This window comes from Octopus bimaculoides, chromosome 5 (genome assembly GCF_001194135.2).
Source record: "Octopus bimaculoides isolate UCB-OBI-ISO-001 chromosome 5, ASM119413v2, whole genome shotgun sequence".
NCBI classification, from domain to species: Eukaryota; Metazoa; Mollusca; class Cephalopoda; order Octopoda; family Octopodidae; genus Octopus; species Octopus bimaculoides.
The window spans coordinates 29,498,957-29,523,586 of NC_068985.1; the positions used below are offsets into that span (position 1 = coordinate 29,498,957).

Genomic DNA, 24,630 nt, shown 5'->3' on the forward strand with positions numbered 1-24,630 from the left:
TATATATATACGTACACACATATATATACATACATGTCATTCAGAAAATAATGTCCGATTTTAGAATAAACATTTATTCCTGAATTAATGAATTTGAACAGTGTTTTAACAAGTCAAAATATGATCCATGAACACAGGCACAGGCATGCTGTGTGGTAAGAAGCTTGCTTCTCAACCATCATAGTTCCAGGTCCAAACTCATTGCATGGCACCTTGGTCAAGTGTCTTCTGCTATAACATTGGACTAATCAAAGCCTTGTGAGTGGATTTGGTAGACGGAATATAAAAAAAAAACAGTTTATATATATATATATATATAGTGAGAATTTACAAAAGAACATAAGACGAAGATGGGTGTGTAAACAACAAACAGATGTATTAGTTTAATGCTCGGGAAGTGAGAAAGTCTTTTATGTTTCAAGCCTACGCTCTTCAACAGAAAGGAACACAGAAATAAACAAGGAGGTGCGTGTTTTTGTGTTTGTCCCCACTGGGCTTAAGGAAATAAGTCCTGGAGTCGATTTGTTCAACTAAAACCATTCAAGCTCATGCTCCAACATGGTCGCAGTCAAATGACTGAAACACGTAAAACATAGAAGATAGAAGGTCTGTGTATTTCTGTCATTGATTAACGAGTTTATTTATGTTCATACAATAAAACTCTAAATGTTTTGATATTGGGAAATCTCAAGTCAGTGAGCTTCTGCAGTGTCATCCTGGCAACATGTGGCCACGCATTATCATGAAGCAGACTCGGACCTCATCGATTAACCAGAGCCAGACACATTTTACTTAACTGAACATGCATTTCATCCAGTTGCTGGCAGTAAATTTTCACAGTGATACTCTGGTTAAATTCCAGAAAGCTGTAATGGACAATGCCAATGGCAAACCGCCACCAGACAGTCACCATAATCTTCTGTTTATGCAATTTCGATTTTGGAAAGCCATTGAGCAGATCATTTATGATTGTCATAAAAGGATGCATTTTTTGTCACAAGTCACTATTCGATCAAAAAATGGATTGAGGTCCATAGAAACAGCATTGAACACACTTCAAAGCATTGAACTCACTTCAAAACATCGAACTCTTTGGATTTCACTGAGTTCATGTGGAATCCATTTATCGAGTTTCTTCATCTTGCCAATTTTCTTGAGATGATCTGATATAGTTGAAATAGTAACACCCATTGCATGAGACATTTCACTGATACTTTGATGTGGCTTTTGTTTGATGAGTGTTTTCAGATGCTGGTTGTCAATTGTGGAGGTGAATTTTTTATACAGCTACAATTAAAATAATATATTAGAAAAATTGGACTAAAATTGGACGTTATTTTTTGAACAACCTAAAAAATATACACACACACACGCATATGTAGACATGCATGTCCACACACGCCCACAGTATCAATCGTTTATAACCTTAGTTTATATTGTCATTTGTTAAGGACCTTTGAGACTTGTAATATAAACCTTCACCAATCAAAGTTTGCTGACTCCATAAAGAGATTTATACCTGCTTAACAATGAAAATTAACTACACTGATCTGATGTCTTTGTTTCTGACTATTTTCCTAAGGTTTAAATATAATAGAGGTATCTTTATATACTTTTCCAATATCAGATTATACTTAAAAGAAAAATTTTTAGTTACTCTTTTGGAAAATAAAAAGTAAATGTGGCACCTGAAATACAATCAGATACATAGCCATTTACTAACTAAACAATGCAGTTGATGGAATAACCATCTTCAGCAGTGTAATTGAAAGCATGAGGATTTCTTTGGGGTAATCATGAATAACAATGAAGAATCACATATAGCCTTTCCCAGAGGACTTTTAGATGAAGATTATTACCAAACTTCAATGGTTTGGTAGTGCAATGGATATCAGCTCTGTGTACTGAGGATGTCCATTCAGCATCTGCATCACATGTACATTCTAACAGCAAGTCCCATTTATATTTGTTTGTCCATTTTGTATAATATTGTACTACATTGTGTGACTTTGTAGGATGATTTTTGTAATTCATTGCAGTTTCAGAAGAAATTATAAAACTGTACAATGACAGGTTGAATGCTTTGCTGTATTTCGTTATGTGCTCCAGCATTTCGAGTTCAAGTCATGTCTGGATTTACCTTGCTTTTCTTCCTTCCTCTATCTTTAATTAGTGGATTTGTGCCAATATAAGAAATTGTTATTGAAATAGCTATTATGCTCTCACTGTGTAATAAGAAAAAAGTCTGAACATTACACAATGTTAGCAGCTACTTAAAAAAATAGAAGAGAGAAAAGTGCTATTAACAAAAATATTTAGAAAATAAAGTACATTACATGACTGTATCACACTTTGAAATGGCAACCATTCAATACAAAGTAGATGATATAATGGAGGAGCCAGGAAATAAACAGAAGACTATCTTAGATTAAGATCTAATGGTGGTAGGCAGTGACATGCAAAATAAAAACGGTAATGTTACAGCAGCCTCAGCAAAAAGTAAGTTATCACAGTACAGTTTTATCAGGTCAATTATCATTCATATTTATTTGCTTATTTTTTTTCCAAAAAACTATTTTACAAAATTTCAAAGCAGAATTTGTCAGAAAAAATATGTATTGCATTTTATTTAGATTTGGTCTGAGCTCTATCCTACTTTGTTGGGTAAAATGGATTTTAATTTCTAACAAGTAAAAAAATAAAGCAAATAAAAACAACAGTTGTTTAAATTACTCTATGATACATTACAAATACATATTCTTTTTAAAAACTATTATTTCCTATCATTTTAGTTTCAATCTTCTTCATAACCTTATTTATAATAATTTTAAGCATCGTATACAAGTGTTTAAGAGATGAGACAGAACATTTAGCAGTATAACTCACTGATAAAAATCACCAAGATAAGATATTTGAAAAGTAGATTCGATTTAAAGTATTGAGAATTAATATTTCCAAGGTTAATGGTTAACTTAGCCTTTCATCTTCCAGAGTTGATAAGTTAAATATCAACGGTATATTAGGTCAAGTGGATCAAACTCGTATTTAATTCATTGAGTTTCTGATCACACCTCCAAACACATTATGATTTATCAACACCACCATAGCAAAAATGTGTTCAATAAGAAATAACTATAGCTATTGAATAACTATAGCAGAAATATTGTTAGAATAGTTGAAAATAGACAATTTCTCAACAATAGCAACAAAAAAATATTTAGAAAACTGTGAATATTTTCTGTTTTTTCTTATCTTGACTAGGCCACTGTTACACATCACAACTTGCAAAAGGAAATATGTAGAGAACCTCTTGAAATAGATCACTGAGAAAGCTTATTAGTGTTTTTATAACTTCATTTCAATACTTTTCTGGCTTCCCTAAAAGTGCTAAAAGTGCCACCATCCAATATGTCTCCTCAATTTCTCATTATTCTTACTTCCTAATCCAACATATTGTTAATCATATATCCATTTACATGAATAAATGCAAGTAAAGCTTAATATCCACTTATCTCTTACATTAACATAGTTATGGTTACAGAGCCAGAAACTTCGCAACACAATAGATTTCTCCAAATATCAAAATCAAAATCCTGATAAGTAAACTGTGAGGCATTCAAGTATCACAGCTCAATGATACCAATTATACACGTCAACTAGTTTTCTTAGTTTGAAAATTTCTCTATAGTCTATGATTAAGTTAAGCTGACCATTTTTAGCAACACTTAACACACCATGAGTAATAGCTAGCCATTTCTTCTTCCTTCAGGTTCAGAAACATCTGTACATTTGATTCATGTTATATATCATTAACTTGATGCATAAACATGAGTCAATTTGTTATGACAAGGTGTGAAAAAGACTATTTGTATAATCTTGCATTAGCAAGATTTAACAGTTAAATATTTAAGGAAACAGTTTCAGTTCCATATAACAGAGTAGGTTCAATACAGAAATTTATGCATTTACAAACTAGTGCAATATGAAGGTTTGAGAAATTATTGAGTGACATATTTCACTGTTAAAATTCCATAGATATTTCTAGGATGTTGTGCAATCAATTTCAATTATATTAAATATACAATTAAATGCAATAATTTTTCAAGTCTAAAAGTAGAATGAACAAATACATTCTTACAATGGCTGTATGGTTGTTTAAAAATGTTTCTAAAATGTTGCTCAAAAAAAAAAAAAAAAATTCAAAATAGGAAAATAAATAATATAGTACTTATGCAAAACAAATGTTAAATATTAGTTTCTTTGAAGCAGATAGAAAGTTCAGTGTTTTGTGAGGAGAGCTACATAGTCAAATGAATCAACCTCAATATATTACTTCTATTGTATGGCTGTTAAGAGATGCAAAGTGAAGTCTGCTATGGCAGAATTTGAAAACACAATGTAAAGGGAGCAGAGTTTAAAATACAAAAAGAAGGCATCAAGTCTAGCACACTTCCAAGTATGACAGCAATAATAGTTATTACTATCAATAAATAGTAAATGTTATACAAGCCACTTGTTTTCACACTGATACACATACACACACACACACACACACACACACACAGTGCTCCCAAGAAAAAAGGGTCCGTACATCAGTAACACCCTTGTGATCTTGAAAAAGAGCTAAACATATTACTTTCCCCCTGAAACATCTTAGTTCAATACTTATTTAAGGAACAATTATTTCTTTCTCACTGAGACCTTATCAGAACTAACACCATGTCTATCAATTGCATATGTCTCTCTAAAAGTACATTTCAAAGTGTGTGTGTGTGTATGTGTGTGTGTGTGTGTGTGTGTGTGTGTGTACACACACACACTCATGGATGCATACACATAAGATGAGAATGTAGCATTTTCTTATGGATTGTCTACACTTTGTAATTTCTTTGTTTTCTGAATTTGTTGAGGTATACATAGGAATACTTTAGAAAATAGGTTTGAAATGAGTAATAGCTTCCTTTGCTTATTCTGTCATAAATCAGAGAATTTCTATAAGAATTTTAACTTTAAGATGCAATAAGGTTAAGAGCTTATACTCTCAATATACTGCAATATATTATTCATGCATATTTTATCAATGTTGAATGGATAAAAGGACAGACTCATCTGGATACTGTAGCACATTTAATCTGGCACTCAAACCATTGTTGCAACTCTTACACATTTATTAATTAATGGTGGTATGGTAAGAGCAAGGGAGTGACAGAAACAAGAGAATGTCAAACAAAATGTGCCATGTAGTATTTAGTCATATCTAAGTTGAAGCCTATGAGCACTGACTTTGCCTTCCACCGACTAGTACCATTAAACAAAGTAGTCAAGTTCTATGATCAGTTTAATTTATTATACTCCTTCCAATTGTAGCTTTGTATCAAGATTTAAAAACAATAGAGTGATACTCCAATTACCACAGATTAGAATACTGTGGTTCCTAATTTTAAGTGATCAGTAGATGATCCTCAGAATTCAAAAGTTGTGCAAATGAACCTAATTTGCAGCAGTGTATGGTATATAAATGAAATGAGAAATAATGTTGTGTGGCATATTTTCATAGAGCACACATACCACCTAGATATGCACTGTATGATATCAACAACTAGTTAGCTTCATTATTTCTGTTGTCTACAAATAAGTTATATTTTTCACACACATATATATTCAGGCCCTCAGTTTATTAGCATAAGTTCTGAATGAGAGAGCAACCTTATTAATGTGGTGAAAGTGATGAGAAGAATAGCAATAATTAGCAAACATGAAAGTGGTATTACCAAAGCTAAACTAGGCTGGCAGCAACCTACCAATAAATCACTGGTACATGATATAATTCAGAACTTGAAACTTACAAAGAACAATTACAAAGAGTCATGTCATAATCAAAATTCCAGACAAGAAAACAAAGTACTACAATAAGTGAAATGGAATATCTTGGATTGGAGATTGCAATCAAAACCATATCCAGCAAGTTAAATACGCATCAAAACAAAAGCTATAAGTCTGTTTGTAGCAATCCAAAGAAAATAGAGAAAACAAATCAGAAGGGCAAACTAACAAAATATTTTCTGTAAGGCCTGGACAATTTTATATGTTTAGAAAACAGATTAAAGCAGATGTTTAGGATTATAGGGCAAAGTACAAGTGTGGACTAAGCTGGAGCAACCAGACACCCTGCAGAAACATTTTTGGAGATGGTGATTTATGATGGTGAATACAGAACAAATGAAGCTGAGATGTAGATGAAAAAATTCTCAACTAAAAGACACAATACTATTTTTAGAATTTCTGAAGATGAAAAGCAGATGATAATGGATGCAGATGTGAATGTAAGAAAATTATGCAAGTCAGAAAACAAGTTGAAAATGCACTCGGCTGCAATAAAGTTATGCACAAAGAGATGAAAGAAAAATCAACACAAACACCCCTTTTACAATATTTTAAAAATCAATAAAAACATATTCTTTTAAATACACTGATGCAAGTGAATAAACTTATACAAATGTAAAATTGCTTCCAATTTATATATTTCTTTCTTATTTTATAACTATTTTCATAAGTCCCCCAACCCCATATTTTGAAAAATTAAAAATTTAGTATTTTTCAAAGTCTAGACATGAATTGATGATTTTTATATGCATTTATGCTTCGAATACTGTGATGGTAATCAAGGTATCCTTATATTTGCTTTTTATTCTCCTGGTGTCAAAAGAATAAGTATCAGTTAAGTACATGAGTTGATTTAATTACTTAGATTTCCCCATAAAATACTGGTTGCGTGCCAAAGTTAAAAATTATCATCATGATCATTATCATTTGTAGTTCGCAAGTTTGGATATGAGATGAGAAGAAGAATGTGACATTTCAGCACAGATACTTTGAAAGAAAATTTTGTTCAACTATTAAATATTGTTTTGTTTTCCATAGTTTTATGTGTGTCTTTTACTGACTCATGCCTCTGTATTTCTAAATTATATGGTATACCAATTTTTCAAGGGTCAAAATATTTGAGTTACCTCTATTTTGTATTGCAATGGGCTTCATTTGTCATTTGTGTTATTTTGCTGTTGCTCTGGTTTATGGTGAAAATTTATATCCAGTTGTGGTTTGTGTGGAATATGTAGTGTGAGGGTTGTGTTACTGAACTGAACGTGGTTAGTGGTTTGTATACCAGGTGTGATGTACATAGTTGTACATTTTTTTTTGGGGGGGGGGGTTCTGATGGAACTATTTCATCAAGTCAGTCATGGTATAGTGCTTCTATTTATGTTCTTTTAATTATCATACTCAGTTCATCGATACCATTTTTACTCTTCCACCTACTACATCTTCTATATTTCCATTTCAAAGTCCTTGCATTTTGATAACTTTGAGGCAACATTTTAGGCCAGAAACAATAGAGATATATGATTATCAAAATACATAGGTTTTTCTTCATATTTAATTTATGATACTCAGAAATTTTCTTTGATGACCTTGTCAATATGGAGAGGCACATTTCCAAATAACATAGCGTTGTCATAATGCTATTCATTTGCGGTTTTAATGTTTAAGTGTTTAATATAGGCACAGGAGTGGCTGTGTGGTAAGTAGCTTCCTTACCAACCACATGGTTCTGGGTTCATTCCCACTGCGTGGCACCTTAGGAAAGTGTTTCTACTATAGCCTTGGGCCGACCAAAGCCTTGTGAATGGATTTGATTGACAGAAACTGAAAGAAGCCCATCGTATATATGTATGTATATATGTATGTGTGTGTATATGTTTGTTTGTCTGTGTTTGTCCCCCCAACATCGTTTGACAACTGATGGTGGTGTGTTTACGTCCCCGTAACTTAGCGGTTCAGCAAAAGAGACTGATAGAATAAGTACTATGCTTCCAAAGAATAAGTCCTGGGGTCGATTTGCTCAACTAAAGGCGGTGCTCCAGCATGGCCGCAGTCAAATGACTGAAACAAGTAAAAGAGTAAAAGAGTGTCTACATACATCCCATTTGATCCAGTTGCCCATATGCATATGCCCGCTGGTTTATTTTGCATGTAGCGATCAGAATGATCCCTTTTATGATACCCTTCTACAGGCTACCTTAAAGATGAGTAGCAATGACCTCATCTTTGCGGCTGGAGAGTTTAATGGGCATGTCGGATGGCAATCCGGTATCTTCCATGGTGTTCACGAGGGCCATGGAAATGGTTCCCGAAACGAAGAGGGAACTAGGCTACTGGAGTTCTGTGATGCATGCAACCTATTAATCTGCAACACTAACTTCAGGAAGCCAGACAGCCACCTGATCACCTATCAATCAGGCAACTCTACTAGCCAGATTGATTTCATCCCCACCAGACAGCAGGATGCAAGGTTGGTTTTAAATACAAAGACCCTCCCTGGTGAAGAATGTACCCCACCAGCACAGACTACTAGTGCTCATCATTACCATCATTTAATATACATTTTTTTTATGGGTCAGATGGAATTTTTTGATGCAGATTCTCTATAGCGAGATGACCTTTTTGTTGCCAACTCTCATCTGTTTCTAAGCAAGGTAATATTTTCTCATAGCTAGATATATGCTTGTATGATGATGATTTTCATTTACTACCATCATGTAATGTCTAGACAAGGATACACACAAACACACACACACAATGTGCGTCATTCAATTTCTGTCTACAAAATCCACTCACAATGATTTGATCAGCTTGGGGGCTATAATAGAAGACTCTTACCCACAGTACAACAAAATGGGACAGAACACAAGTCTACATGATTGGGAAGCAAGCTTCTTTACCACTGTGCATGTGCATTGAGTTTATAAAGATTATTCCGGACATTGTCTAAATATCTTCTCTCTTACATAATGGAATTGAAATCCCTGTTTTATTGAATAGTTCAACACTGTAACATGGTTTCAGAACTTGACTAGACCTATCACTTCATTTGCATTACTAACTTCCTCCTAGGACAGTGGATTGGCAGAATTGTTAGAGTATTGGGCAAAATACTTTGTGGTATCTCTTCCAACTCTTTACATTATGGGTTCATATCACACCAAGATCAACTTTGCTTTTCATCCTTTCAGAGTAGATAATATAAAGTAACAGCTGAGTACTGGGATCAATGGTATCAAGTAATACCCTTCCCATAAAAACTACTGACCATGCACCTACATTAAAAGCAATTATTATCTACATCCAAAAAAGGTTTCAATATCACAATTCTCCAATTATTCTTTTCCAAAAACAAATCTTTGTGTTTGGGTTTGTGTAAGAAAATTATTATTCATAGAAGTTTTATTATTTATAAATATTATTCTGGCAAAGGCAGAGAGCTAGCAAAATTGTTAGCATACCAGGCAAAGTGCAAGCATCCTTTTGTCTGTCTTTATGTTCTGAGTTCAAATTCCACTAAGGTCAACTTTGCCTTTCATTCTTTCAGAGTCGATAAAATAAGTAACAGTTGAGTCCTAGGGTTGATATAGTCGACTTGCCCACTCCCTGAAATTGCTGGCTTAGTGCCAAAATTTGAAACCAATATTAATCTGGCAGAGGCGGTAAGCTGGCAGAATCGTTAGCACACCAGACAAAATGCTTAGCAGCATTTTATGTTCTGAGTTCAATTTCTGCCATGGTCGACTTTGCCTTTCATCCTTTGGGGGTTGATAAAATAAGTACCAGTTGAACACTAGGATCAATGTAAATGACTTACCCCCTCCTCCAAAATTCCTGGTCTTGTTCCAAAACTTGAAACCAATATTATTCTGGCAAGTAAGTTCCTTGCTATCAGAGTTTGTAATTTGATTCTTACTAGGTATTGTTCCACTTATTTTCATCTCCTGGGAAAAGTAACTATTTCAGAACTTTTCATATTCTCTCTTGAGTTATAATCCCTTCGAAATCTTAGAACTATAAGCAAGTTATTACTGTTATTATTATCACTTCTTTTGGCAGTAAATGACGGAGAGAAGCAGACAAATTTATTTGTGGTATTTAGTTACATTCCTTTAAATTCTAAGTTCAAATCCTTCCAGGGGAAGAATTAAGTAGGAATCACTCAAATATTGAGGTAAATGTAAATAGCTGTGCTCTCCTTCACATACAGTGATATAACAGTGTTAGAAATCATTATCATCACCCAGTTCTCATAAGAATTCACATGTTGACCAAGAATAGAATTCTAATTAAAGGCATATGTCTCAAGTTAAAACATATCCACACTAGACATTTTCAAAGAATACTGGAAAGTACATTTAGGAAGTTCTCTGTTAATCTTATTTCTTGCAATGAATCCAGTTATAACCTTCACTCCTTTTTCTTTTTTCGTTTTTCTTTTTTGTGTGTCAAGAAATTCAGTTACAACTGTGTTTTTGACACAAAGTTTAGTTATAATTTTATCTGGGTTGAGTTTTTGTTATTATTAAGAGAGCACTAGATTGCAGGATCAGTAAATATAATAAATAACAGAGAAAATATTTTGTCATATTAGTTACATATGTAGTATTAGTTTCATATGCTGATGCCACATATAAAGCACCTGTGTGGGCACCACATAAAAAGCACCCAAGCTGGTGCCAAGTGAAAAGCACCCGTGCTGGCACCACATAATAAGTTCCTGTGCTGGTGCTACATAAAAAGCATCCAGTACACTCTATAAAGTGGTTTTCATTAAGAAGAGGATGCAGCTGCGGAGACCATGTCAAAACAGACAATTGGAGCCTGATGTGGCTCTTCAACTTATCAGCTCCTGTCAAACCGTCCAACCCATGCCAGCATGGAAAACAGACCATAAATGATGATGATGATGATGACAATAATGATGATCATGATCATGATGTCCCAAGTTCAAACTCCACTAGGGTTAACTTAGCCTTTCCTCCTGCCAGAATCAATAAACCAAATGCCAGACATGTACTAGGGTTGACTGAAGCAACTTGGCATACATCATTCATGTTTTTACAGCGACAATCACAGCATTGTGTATGAACTGTTTACCTTTTACTTGTTTGAATCACTGGACTGCAGCCATGCTGGGCCACTGCCTAGGAGGATTTATCTGAATAAATCAATCCCACTACTTAATTTTAGATGCAATACTTATTCTATCAGTCTTTTTTGCCAAACTGCTAAGTTACAGGGATTTGAACAAATCAAGACCAGTCATCAAGTGGGGACAAACACACAGGCATACACACACACATATACAACAGGCTTCCACACAATTTCCATCCACCAAATTCACTCACAAGGCATTGATTGACTAAGACTCGTAGTAGAAGACACTTGTCCAAGGTAGGACTGAACCAAAAACCATGTGGTTATAATGCAAGGACATTTTAGAATAATCATTATTCCTTCATAACACAGTGTTGGTAAAAAGGCACCGGAGTCTTTAGTCATCTGTCAAGTCACAAGGACTTCAGACAGATAATACTTTCCTTAAGATGTGTGCTGTGCCCAATAAGGCTGCTTTTGGGATTTCCGGTTGCCTTAAGAAGTCTTGAAGTTTCAATGGGATTGAGCCCAATGCTCTGATCACCACTTTTACATTACCCTCTCGCATTCCATACAGTCTTACCATTTCCACTTTCAATTCGGAGTACTTGGTGATTTTTTTCAACCACTTTACTCACAACATTCATGTCATTTGGCATGGCTACATCAATGATCTGACAGTATTTGTCTCTCTTATTCTATATGACAATATCTGGCCGACGGTGTTCGATTACATGATCCGTCTGAAAATCATAGTCCCAGAGTGTCGTTACTTCTCCATCCTCCTGCAAAACTTTACTTGGTACATACTCATACCAGTTCTATGTTACTTCATATTGGCATTTACGGCATAAGAGCCAATGAAGACACAAACATTTTCTCATGGCGCCGCTTGCATTCTTTTTGTGCAAGGCTCTCACATCCACTTACCAAGTGGGTCACATTTTCCACACTCTTTCCACAGAGTTTGTATTTCTGGGTGTCAGAAGTTTTATAGATGTTATACTTCACTGCATTGGTACCAAGAGTCTGGTCTTGTGCAGCAATGATCAGGCTTTTGGTGGTATGCTTCAAATCACATCACTATTCATACTGTAAGGATAACTGTGCTGGTGCAAAAAGTAACAAAATATAAGATATTTTTGAGTAACTATTTCATTCAGAAAGGCTCCTCTGAAGTCAATAAAAAATATTAAGATACTGGAATGGATTTTATTGACTACAATCCTTTCTCTTCGGTAATATTTATTGAGTAGAAATAAAATCCAGAGATTCTATTCTGTACCCTGGTTTCAATACTTGGTTAGAGACCTATCACTACAAGTACATTATCAAAATCTCTTAAAAGGTTTCAATATCATAATTCCTTATCCATTCCTTTCCTAAAAAATATCTTTGGCTTTATGCTAACGTAAAAATAATCTAATCCATAATAGTATTATCAATTACTACCATTACTCTGACAAATAAGTTTTCAGGTACTACAGTTTTGAAATTTGATTCTTAGTAAGGAATATTCTACTTATATTTCTCTCTTGGGAAAAGTAAGCACTTTAAATTTTTTATAAAGCTTCCTCTATAAATCTTAGTAGTATCAGTAAATTATTACTTTTGACAGAAGACTGGTAAGAACATTAAAGCATTGGATAAAATGTCTTATAGTATTTAGCTATGACCCTTTGCTTTCTGTGTACAGATCTTGAATTCAAGGTCAACTTAGCCTTTTATCATTCTGGAATCAATAAAATAAAGTACCAGTTCAAGTACTGGTGTCAATATAATCAACTGCGTGTTAACAAATTTTACATTGTAACTGAGTGATTTCAAGTTCCATCTGACCATGTACCGCATCATATACATGCATATGTGTGTGTTTATATATGTATATGTGTGTTTGTGCATAAATGTTTATTTGCACATGTCTTCACCGGACACTGTTTTGGCAACAGGAAGGGCATCCAACCAAAGAATACTGTCTCAATTAAGTTATCCAATTTATGTCATTATAGAAGACTGGATGTTAAAAGATGATGATGATGACAACAATGTACCTATGCTAAAAATCATCATTATTATCATGTTATTTCCTGGTTACAACACACAGCATAACTAGTACAAGGGCAGGTAAAATGCCTTGTAGTATTTAGCTACATACATTTATGTTTTCAGTTCAAATCCTTCAATAAAGTAGTGGTACACAAATACTGGGATCAATTTAATCAGCTGTTACCTCCTCCCTAATATGTGGCCTTGTGATAATGTTAGAAATCATTATTTATCACATAATTCTCATGGGAATTCACATGTTGACCCAGATTAGGATACTAATTAGAGGCAGATGTCTCAAGTTAAAATGCATCCTCTGTAGTTTTTTTAAAGGATACTGAAAATAGTCGTACACTTAAGAAATTTCTCAGTTGCCCCAATAATTCTGAAAACTTATCAAAGTACAGAAACATTTTCAAGTCTAAAGCTGTTCAAAGCATGTATATTAGATGAAATAGTGACACTTTTGCCATAGATCACATTTTGGAGAAAACTGCCTGGCAACTGAATCAAAATGAAGTAATTACTAAAAGCATCTATTTAAGATTTGAATCTATTTGTTTTCTATTTCCTCCAGCATGGCTACATTTTAGCTGTAGAGCAAATTTTTGCTGCTGCAAGTAACACAAGACTTTATGTATAAAAATAATATATACACACAATCTTAAGTTGTTATCACTTAGCAGCATTCTATCTGTATCATTGCACATACACTTCACACTCATGATCTTGACCACTGAGAAAGATATCAGAGTGGTGAGAAAAACCAAATATATATGCTTCACATAGATAAGTGAAAGAAAGACAGTTGGAGATTACAGACACTATACTGTGAGATGAAAGAAAATAGAAAATGCTATGAGAGTAAAATGAAATAGATCATAGTAAGTAATTATAAGCACAAATATTATAGACTATAAAACAGGAGATCTGTAGAAATGGAAACTTAAGAGAATAAAAAAAAGGTGAAAAATATGCAGATGAAAAAATATTTACAAACAAATTATAACAGAAGAAAAGAAATAGGTAAAAACGAATGGCTTCAAATGATGATAGTAGAAAAAAAACTACACCTAAGTTGAAATTAGTAAGTGAAATATTTAAGTAATGATACTTTAGTTCTCAGTTTGTTAATAAGAACAAAATTGTTTACTCCTACCTCAAGTCCACACAGCACAAGCTGGATAATATTAATTAAAATCCTTGGTGTTTCTTTGGATCAATTTACTTCAGTAACTATCAAACAAGTTCATCTTATTAATGAAGACAAATATTCATTAATAGTACTGTTTTTTTTAATTTAAACCTCAACAAATCAGTTTCTATAGATATTATCATGAGCAATTTTTTGTTTATATAAATCTTATCCTGTTTAATTCTGATAACATTCATTGAACTTTAACACTCACAGTATATTACAATACTTTCTGAAAATGGCAATCTACATACTTTATTTAGGCTTATCAGGCAATATGCATTTATTCTCAAGAGCCTGTACAAGGTCACTCAACCTGCTAGAAATAACAGACAAATATGAAATCATACCCTATCATTTTAGGAAGGAAGGACCAGTTGGATAATGTGGTCCTAGGTTCAGTGTGCATAGGCCAAGGAATAACATGGTCATGACTGGAATACCTTTGTTCATAGGTCCGCTTAATTAGAGCTGACCTGGACTAAACAACTTTTTTCCATGTTTTTCACTATTTCACAACATTAAATTATTTCTTATACAAGATTTTGTCATGCTTTGATTGCTCCTTAAAAGTAAAATTTCTAGACAAATTATTCAATATAATTATATTACATTGTTGAGGTATGCGTAATTTATGGCTAATTGACACCAAAAGTACTAAAACCCATCTAAAAAAGGAAAAAGACAGCAGTAAGACAAGTTTATGAGTAAACATTTGAGAAAACAAGCTGAATTGATAATGTGAAACCCTATTACTTACAAAATCTACAATATGCCAACAATATTATCATTTAAGAGAAGACACATACTTTGTAATCATCCAGTCCACTAAAATGTAAAGAAGTCCAATGTAGAGGTGTGGAGAAGATGTGATAATTAGTGTTTCTTTAACTAATTGTATTGTTGATATAGAATGCATGTAAATTAGTTTTAATCTTGTTTAATTCAACCAAAACGTCTCGAAATGTTTTCCTATTAAAAGTGATTTTTTTTTTTTTTTGTAACATAGTTTTATATACCCTAAGACATTCCAAGAGACATTTTGAACAACTTCATTACATTTTTCAATGAAACTAATTAAAAAGATAGAAAATAATCACTCAATTTAATTTAGAAACTTACTCACAGGCAAAATGTGTAATTCTTAGTTTTGTAGCTGTTTCAAATAGCTGACAAAATATAGCAGGATTTCTATGGTTCTGAATGTAAAATGTTATTACAATCGCTTTTTAACAAGACATCCTATCAAATGTCAATGAAGTTCTATTTCATAGCACTGAAGTGGAGTAGTATCAGTTTCTTCATTAGGACTATTAAAGCAAAACACAATGCATGGTCAGTGTTATTGTTTACACCAGGTCACATTAAACAGTTGTTTTTGTGTTCAACCTTTCCAAGTAGTCCTGTTATCAAAAGCATTCCAACTATAACCACTACATTCTTTTTAAGCATAGTAATATAGTTTGTTTTTTTTTCTTTAAGTTAGAAGAGTACAATTTGCACAAAATTTGGTTTAGCAGGATATTTAGCAGATGATAAGCATATCACTGATGGGGGCATTTAGTAATGACTGTTAAGTGCTTCTTCTTTTTTTTTACCAATGCCTGGCAAATCTGTACTTTCTAATTCCTCTTTTGCTCAGCTCATCTACTCTCTGACTTGAATGCCAAGTAGATCCCTCAGCAACAAGACCCTTCCACAACTCTGGATCAATGAAATCTTCTAGGGAGGCCTCTTGCCAATTCTTTGTAGCAAAAATGTGACAGATATTTGTCATTCATTCTGGCTTGGCTCTACATATAAAAGTATAGATGTTGGGTAATATCATGCAATCGAAGACCCCATTGTCTGGGACCTTGTCCTACTAACAAATGCATAGTGTTTTGTGCAGGCATTTGAAGTAGAATCTATTCTTGCTGTATATAGCTCAAGCCTCAATGGCTTCCAGTCAAAGTGACAGAACAATGGCTCTGTAGACATCATTTAGAGAATAAGTCATATCATTACCCATATATTGTATCAATGTGTGCTATAGGCAATGCTGGCTTTAGCAATTTTGATGTTGATCTCATTGTTTATCCAGAAGGTTCTTGAGAGGGTGCTGCCTCAACAAATTCTGTCTGACCTACACATGCACAGAAAAGTTGACATTAACCTGAAGGTGAAAGTCAAACAGTTAACCACAAGTTATGTAAACCTGTCAGCAGCTAGAGTGTGATCCCTGCCTGTAATTGCAAGTGATAAACAGTCCTTGTGAGCAGCTGGTTGTCATATGACTTCAGTTTTCTTTGTGCTCATAAGGATGTCAAAAAGACTACAAGCAGAAAAGAACCTGTTTGCGGCACTGCTAATTCTCAAACTGAGCCTCCATTCAGAGCAAGGTCATTTGTAAAGAACACACACAACATATTCTCTTCTTTCATTTCACCTAGGAATTTCCAGAATTTGAAAGGCCCGGCATCAGTGTGACATTAAGTGACATCCTCTCTACTGTGGATTACATCAGTCAGCATGACTGAAAACATAATGCTGAAAAGTGCTGGTGCTTGCACACAACCTTGTTTAACACCATGTATGACTTAGAATGCAGCTATCAACAATTACCCTGGCATACAGGCCCTCAAGAAATTACCATAAGTGGCCAATACACATGACAAGGCATCTCTACTTGGGCATGTCTCTCCAAAACCTTTCAAGACTAAGAGCCAAATGCTTTTGTAAGATCAATAAAAGTCATGTAAAAATTTAATTATTGCTCCCAACACTTCTTCTAAATGGCATGCAACAAAACACCAAGTTGAATGCACTACAACCCTCTATAAAACAGTACTGGCTCTCAGGCACAAAGCCCTGTTCTAATTGGACAAGCAGCTGGTTCAACTTTATTCAAGTGAGGCTCTTCCCAGCAACTGACAACAAAGATATTCTTGGTGGTTATTGCAGAACTAAGCACTTTCCTTCTAGCACAGGTTGACTATTGCGGTGTTCTTTAAATCATGTGGCATGTTCTCCTGATGTCACATAAAGTAGAAAAACTTAGTGAGCTTGAGACAAGGCAAAGTTCACCAATCTTGTAGATCTCATCTTCAATGGCATCATGTCCAAGAGCCTTGCCACTGAACAGATCTCATACTGGGTAGGAAAGTAGTAACTGACATGTTACTACTATACAAGTAAGTCATTACAACTTCATTGATAACAGTGGGGTAGTTCAGGACATTATGGAAACATTCCCATCCATCTTTCAAGGGTCATTTCCTTGTCTAATATTGACAGTACTGATTTGTTAGCACTTAGCAATAGAAATGAGCCTAAAGCCTGTGGGTTGTACAGTATATGCAGCTCTTAAAGTGTCAAAGAAATATCTGAAATTGATGCTTCCACCATGGGACATTTTATCTTGGTTTAGTTTGGAAGAAAAGGGTGTATCTATGGCTTTCACAAAGCCTCTAAAACCATTGAGATTAATCTGTTAATTTTTCTCGTGAGCAGTTACAATCCAACAGATGCAGAAGAAATATATGCGGAGAGGAAATTCTAGAGTAATGTTCTCAAGAGGAAGGACTTGGTGAAGTGGCTAGTGTAGGGTTTGGGAGGGATTGACACAAGATAAGTGACATGAAGAAGAGAGACAAGAGTTAGGAGTGCCTGAGTGGAGGTGGTATGAGCACAGCCAGTTTTGAGGAATCCTGCTTCCATAGGGTAGATCTTGAGCTAACAACAAAAATAAATTTATGGTTAGAAACAATACATGCATGTGATGTACTGGTCCTGCTACCATCAATTTTGATGTATGAGAGTTATGTTACCCAAGTAACTGGATGACTTATTCATTGAATTAGCATGCAAAGTGTCAGAATATTCTGCAGACAGATGTATTGTTAAGATAATTCTCAAGTAGAATCAATGTGACAGTCCGACAAAGATGAACTTCTTAAATTACAAGTACAATTTACTTGAAAGGTTTCTACACAGTTTCCCTCAACCCATTTACATTCACAAGGCTTAAGTAATCCTGTGGTTATGGTAAAGGCACTTGTCCAATATGCAAGACAATGAAATTGAATCTAAGACCTCACAGGTGTGAAGCTAACTTCTTCACCATTCAATGATAGTTGCATCTGACTTGAAAAAATATGTATATATAATTCAAATTTGGCTTGAAAATATATAAATATATTTTCAAGTTAGTTGCAAGACAATAGATCATGCATCAACCAAGAAAATCTGAATAGCAGCGGTATGATCACCAGCTTTGTACAAATAAATATACTCTGCAACATATAATGAGTATTCTTTCCCTTGTTTATAAAACAAAAAACGTTTTTTTTCTTTTATTTGTTTCAGTCATTTGACTGCAGCCATGCTGGAGCACCACCTTTAGTTGAACAAATCAACCCCAAGACTTATTCTTTGTAAGCCTAGTACTTATTCTATCGGTTTCTTTTGCTGAACCGCTAAGTTACAGGAATGTGAACACACCAACATCGGTTGTCAAGTGATGGTAGGAGGGCAGACACAGACACACAAACACACACATATATATATATATATATATATATATATATATATATATACGACGGGTTACTTTCAGTTTCCGTCTACCAAATCCACTCACAAGGCTTTGGTTGGCCTGAGGCTGTAGTAGAAGACACTTGCCCAAGGTGCCACGCAGTGGGACAGAACCCGGAACCATGTGGTTGGTAAGCAAGCTACTTACCACACAGCTGCTCCTGCACCTATGAAAGGTGCAAATATATGTATATTTGTGATGCATACGGATGAGAGCAGCTGTGTAAAGAGTGCTGATCACTCAATGAGAATGAAGCTTGCAGGAGAGGGACCCAGGAAGACATGGAACAAATTGGTAAAGTTGTAGCTTCAGGTACACTGTAGCTATAACCAAAACATTCAAATGACTTAATTTATTAGTATCTCATTGACTGGTTAAATTGTCATTTAAACTGTAAAATACTTAATATTTAAACAGCTAATGCTTAAAAAAAAATTTTTAATTTGCATTTGAAGTATAGCATCTTATTACCTTACATTTTATTACTGCAGTTCATAGAATTTTTTAAAACATGCTGGAAAGTTTAAAATTTGCACAACTTCTACAGAAATTGATTAAAACTCCAACATGAAACATCTGAAAATTTAATACTCTTAAAAGGAAACAACATTATTTTTCCAACTGAAAGTGTCATCTGGCATAAAATACTTTTATAAGAAAATTTATCATTCCTCTTATAACATCTGTTTCAAAATAATACTTACAAATAAATACTACAAACACTGACAAGACAATTGAAATACTGTAGATCAGCAAAATTTTGTGTTACCAAACTTAAATTATGGAAATTACTGAAAATCTAGTAAGTGACACATCACATAAAAATACAGGATGATCAACCTTAGTGTAGACATTTGTTTTACTTAAATTTAAATTTAATTTGTTTTCTTATTTCAGAAATTTAATATTTTTAACTAATTTCTACTTGAAATTTAATATACTTGAAGCTAGTATTTAAGCTGATATGAATAGAATAAATAAAGCAATTGAAGGGCTATTCAAGAAAAGGAAAACTCCTAGCAGGGTTTTCAAGATTTTGAAACCCAATGTCAGCAGATCAAGAGTCTATAAAGTAATCAAATGAATAAAAGAAACCAGTTCTTGCTTACCAAGAGTGAGAACTACTCCACCTCAACCAGTGAGAACTCAAAAACTCATCAAAAACACCAAAGGAAAGATCAGGCGTAATCCAAAATGAAGCAATGAAGCATCAGAAAACTCGCTTCAGAAGCTGGTACAAGCTATGGAGCTATTTATAATTTATTGAAAAAAATGATCTTCAATTATTCCCATACAAGGTATCAAAAGCATATCTTTTGTCTCAAGCCGCAAAGAAAAAAAGACCACGACCTCAAATGGCATGAAAACCCCACTAATCTTCATTGAAGAGGGTGTAAAAGTCAACCAGCGTTTATTTGGACATGTTAAAAGATAAAGTAGTCCCTTAGATTATTGCAACAATGGGGGACAAAGGTGTGACCCTCCAACAAGCTGGCACAACATCTCATATGGCTAAAAAAAAGTCCAAGAATGGTGTCAAGAGAATTTCAAGGCATTCTGGTCAAAAGAGCTCTACCCCCACCCCTCTTCACCTGACCTGAATCTGATGGACTTTGGCATATGGTCTATCCTTGAAATCAAAGCCTGTGCTAATTCTCACATGAGTCTCAGAGCTCTTAAACATTATTTGCGAAAATGCTGGAATGAAATCTCCAAAGAAACTGTTCGTGCCACTTGCTCCCAAGTTGTTCCCAGACTCCAATAGGCAGTTTCCACCAAGGGTGGATATATTGAAAATTAAATATATCATCTTAATCTGGGCTTTATTTGAGCATATTTAAATTCAATGTATCATTTTGTATCAAGATGCTATTTGAATAAATCCAGGGTACAGCAGAAAGGTTGCCCCATTTCAAAGGTCAACAAAAAACAAACACATGAAGATGCATGAAAAATCTTTGTATTTCTACGAAGTTCATTAAATGCCATGTTTTTCTTTTTTTTCTGTTTCAGGTAGTACCCACCATGGCCTGTTGTGTCTTCATGTGTTTGTTTTTTATTAACCTTTGAAATCAGGCAACCTTTCTGTCACACACTGTATATGTCTACATTTCATCTGATCACCTTGTACAATCACAACATTACTGTAGTTTCTTTTTGTGCTTGTGTGAGCTGAATTTTTCTACAAATCCAGACCATTCTGCATCTTTGGAATGCAATTTGTATTATTAGATAGGTGCAGGTGTAGCTATGTGATTAAGAAGCTTGCTTCCCAGTAATGTCATTTCAGGTTCATTCCTAGTTAGGCAAGTGTTATCTAATATAGCCCTAGCCCAACTAAAGCTTTGTAAATGGATTCGATAAATGGAAACTGAAAGAAGCCATCATATGTTTATGTGTGTGTTGATGAATGTGTGTGTATGCATATTTGTATTCTTAACATCATGTGATGGCTGTAACCAAGCATCTCCATCATACATGTAATGTTGTTTGTTTCCAGTTCTCCATGAAAATCATGTTTGACCATGGGAAATATTTCCTTGCTTGGAAATAGGATGGGCATCAAGCCATAGAAGTCAAACAGTTAACCACAAGGTTAAGAATTGAATTTATTACTGGTAATGTCAAAAACAGTAACTTGCCTAAAATTACACCTCAGTGCTTATGACAATGTTTGGATTGAATGATATATAAGTAGAACCATCATCAGGAAATTAATCAATATTAGAATATAATTGCATTTCAAAATAAAATGTCATTTGCTGGTATACATTTAAAGTGGAAAGAAATCATTACTAATTTGTTTGCTTCTAATGTCACAGACAAGAATAGTTTTAAATTTTGCTTTTTTTTTTTTTTTTTTTGTAAAGATGGACAAAGTTATTTAGCAGGTCACCATTTTGAATCACCAAATAATTTTCAAACTACTGTTTAAGCCAGTTAATAAGCCAAGAATAAATAGTACCTTATGAATAGTGATTTTATCACCTTAGTAACTGTCATTTTTTCAATTTTAATTGTATATTTCTTGTTTTTTGTTTTTTTAATACAAGTGACTAATTACATGTTACTGTCAAGCAGTAGGAGTCGCTAAATTCTTACAATCTTGACAGTGAAAAATAGTAATAATATGTTCAAACTTTTAGATCTTAACATGATGTCATACTATTCAGAAGTGTAGAGAATCAAAAATAAAACTTCAGTATTGAGAATCATAACAATAACTAATTTATTACAGTAATATGTTTCACTAACCAAGCTACAAGATGATGATGATGATGATGATCATCATCATCATCATCATCTTCATCATCATCATCATCATCATCATCAGCATCCAGTGTTTTAAATCCAGGTTTTGTCCCCGTTAAGGGGGGTGGCCGAGTCTACCTCAGTGCCAAAGCAATCACCCTCACACCATCTCACCATCTCGCCCAGTTTTTGGTGTCCTCCTTTTTCAAACCAACCCTCCCAATCTCCTCCTCTACCTGTCCCCTCCACCTTTTCCTCAGTTACCTCGCTTTCGTGCTTCATTTACCTCAAACGAAATCACCTTCCTCTTCATCCCTCCTCTACACATACCCATACCACCTCACTCCATTCGCCCTTGCCAACCATTCCACTGATTCCTCCAACACCAGCATTCCCATCATCAAATCCTCAGTTCTCCTCTTATCAAACAGCTTCATCCCACACATTTCTCTCATTATTGCTCTCTCAGTCCTTCGCAAAAATTGACATCTCAATAGTATAAATTCAGTAATGAAAGCTATGAATTAAGAACATCAATGATTAATGAAAAGTGATATAATACACGGCTTCAAGCTATTCATCAATGCAGTAACAAGAGTAAAAATAACAGGGTTCTTTTTTATCTTTGATGTTAAGTGATATTATCTGAAGTTGTTTTCAGCTCTACTCAGCCATGATTTAACAACCCCAAGATAATCCATCCTTAACCATATTTTTCATTTTATATAACAAGGATCATATTATCCAATGTATCTTTTTCAGTCCCAGGACAGCCCTGTGATTAAGCAGGTCTATGATCAAACATTTTCCGGTAATGGCCATCATGTATTGATATCAGACAATATGTCTAAAACTATATTGTCTACTACATCTATGCCTCTTTTTTTAAGACGTGTGTAGATGAATGTGTATGTGTAGGCTGTGAATTGGGGGATATGTGGCTGTTATTTCTAGTAAATCAAGCGATTGTGCAGTAGCTCATTTGTCTTATAGAAGTCCTTGCTATGGAGTCAATGTAAATATACTAAAGTTCATACTAACAGCAAGAAACTTTCAAAATTTAACTCTAGTTCACAAAAGAAGGGCTTCTTTCTTATTCAACACGCAAAAATGAATTTCAAGAAAAGATATCTAATGCATGTATCAGAACTGATATACAAATTAAAAGTATATTGAAGATAAATAAATAAATAATATGACCAGTATTAACTCAATTAGAGATATAAATGTGTAGTTGAATTGAATTTGAATTAAAATGATTGATGGGCATTCAGTCATACACACACACACACACACACACATGTTAAGGGTGTATTACATCATATGTGTGTTACATAAATGTCACACAAGATCAGAGATGTTAAATTTTATACATATTTTGTTACTGCAGTGACATGATATAATCTGGTTATAATTAGTGTTCAAATCTAATAATATACATCCCAAAACCAAAGATTAAATCAGCTTGAAGCAGTATTATATATATAGAAATAGCCTAATGTTTGTATGTTTATACATATACCAGAATAGTAGGATCAGCGGGATAGCACACACTGCGACAGCAATCACCATATGCCAATGATATTTTATGTATATAATCAGAATGAATACTGTCACTGATGGCCAATGTAGAAATAGGTCAAAGAATTAATTATCTAATTAAGGTTGACCTAAGAGATGAGAATGATAAAATGTTGCAAGGAATCTTAGGATAGTATGGTTGAGTAATGAAAAGTGATGAAACAAAATTTTGGTTTAAAATTCTCCTGAGACTCGTCTGAGACTGCTCCTGGTTCTGATACGAAACTGTCCATTTTAAAGTGTTTGCATTTAAATTTAAACTTTTAATCAACATTTATATCAAGTTATATTTGAAAAACAGCAATTGGATAATAGCAAAGTTAATTATTTTACAAAATCCCACCAAATTCTTCATTATTTCTAAAAGTAATTAAGTATTTCATTAGATATATGATTATAAAATGTTCAAGAACAATTCAAAGATAGAAATATTGGAAATTTTTAAAACATGTACCAGATTTGTCACATCCATAACTGAGTGGAGATTAGAAATGAATCAAATAAATAATAAAAAGAAATAGCTACAATAAAATATTTTTCTTTCTAAATTTCTTCATGGCAACAGGGCATACTTATCTTTCAAGAAACCTTAGAAGCAGCAAAAAATTTCCAAGTTGCATACTGAAAAACTTGTTATAGTAGTTTTCAACTCACATTAAAATTCAGATAGACAAGTGAGTAAATTTATAACTATAGAGTAGCAATTCAGCATGCTTTGTTTGCACATATACAGTAAACATAAACAGTACAAAAACAAATTTTAAAAACATATAATGTTCCCACACAAGTACGCATATAAAAACAAATATCCCTACAGAAACATCCTAGATCATCAATGCAAGCAGAAAATTCATTTGAAGTGGTAAATTCTCACTAAAATGAACATAGCTGCGAATATATATACAAGAACACTCACCTAATGAGAAGAGAGGCTTCTATACGGTCACTCAACCTGTTAGACATAGCTGTCAAATTTCTCTCAAATTTTAATTCTTTACTATTT

General features: G+C 33.9%; 1 protein-coding gene across 8 annotated transcripts in view; it reads right to left on the reverse strand.

Annotated features, from left to right (window-relative positions):
* The window catches only part of LOC106868342 (protein Aster-B), a 264,262-nt gene that overhangs the window by 230,035 nt on the left and 9,597 nt on the right, over positions 1 to 24,630 (reverse strand). For 4 of the 8 annotated variants that reach the window (XM_014913552.2, XM_014913551.2, XM_014913553.2 and 1 more), the window contains exon 2: positions 24,544 to 24,624. The exons of the other annotated variants lie outside the window; for them this stretch is intronic. In XM_014913552.2, coding sequence (XP_014769038.1) covers positions 24,544 to 24,624 — 81 coding nt within the window. The remainder of the gene's footprint in view (positions 1 to 24,543; positions 24,625 to 24,630) is intronic. 8 annotated transcript variants of the gene reach the window in all.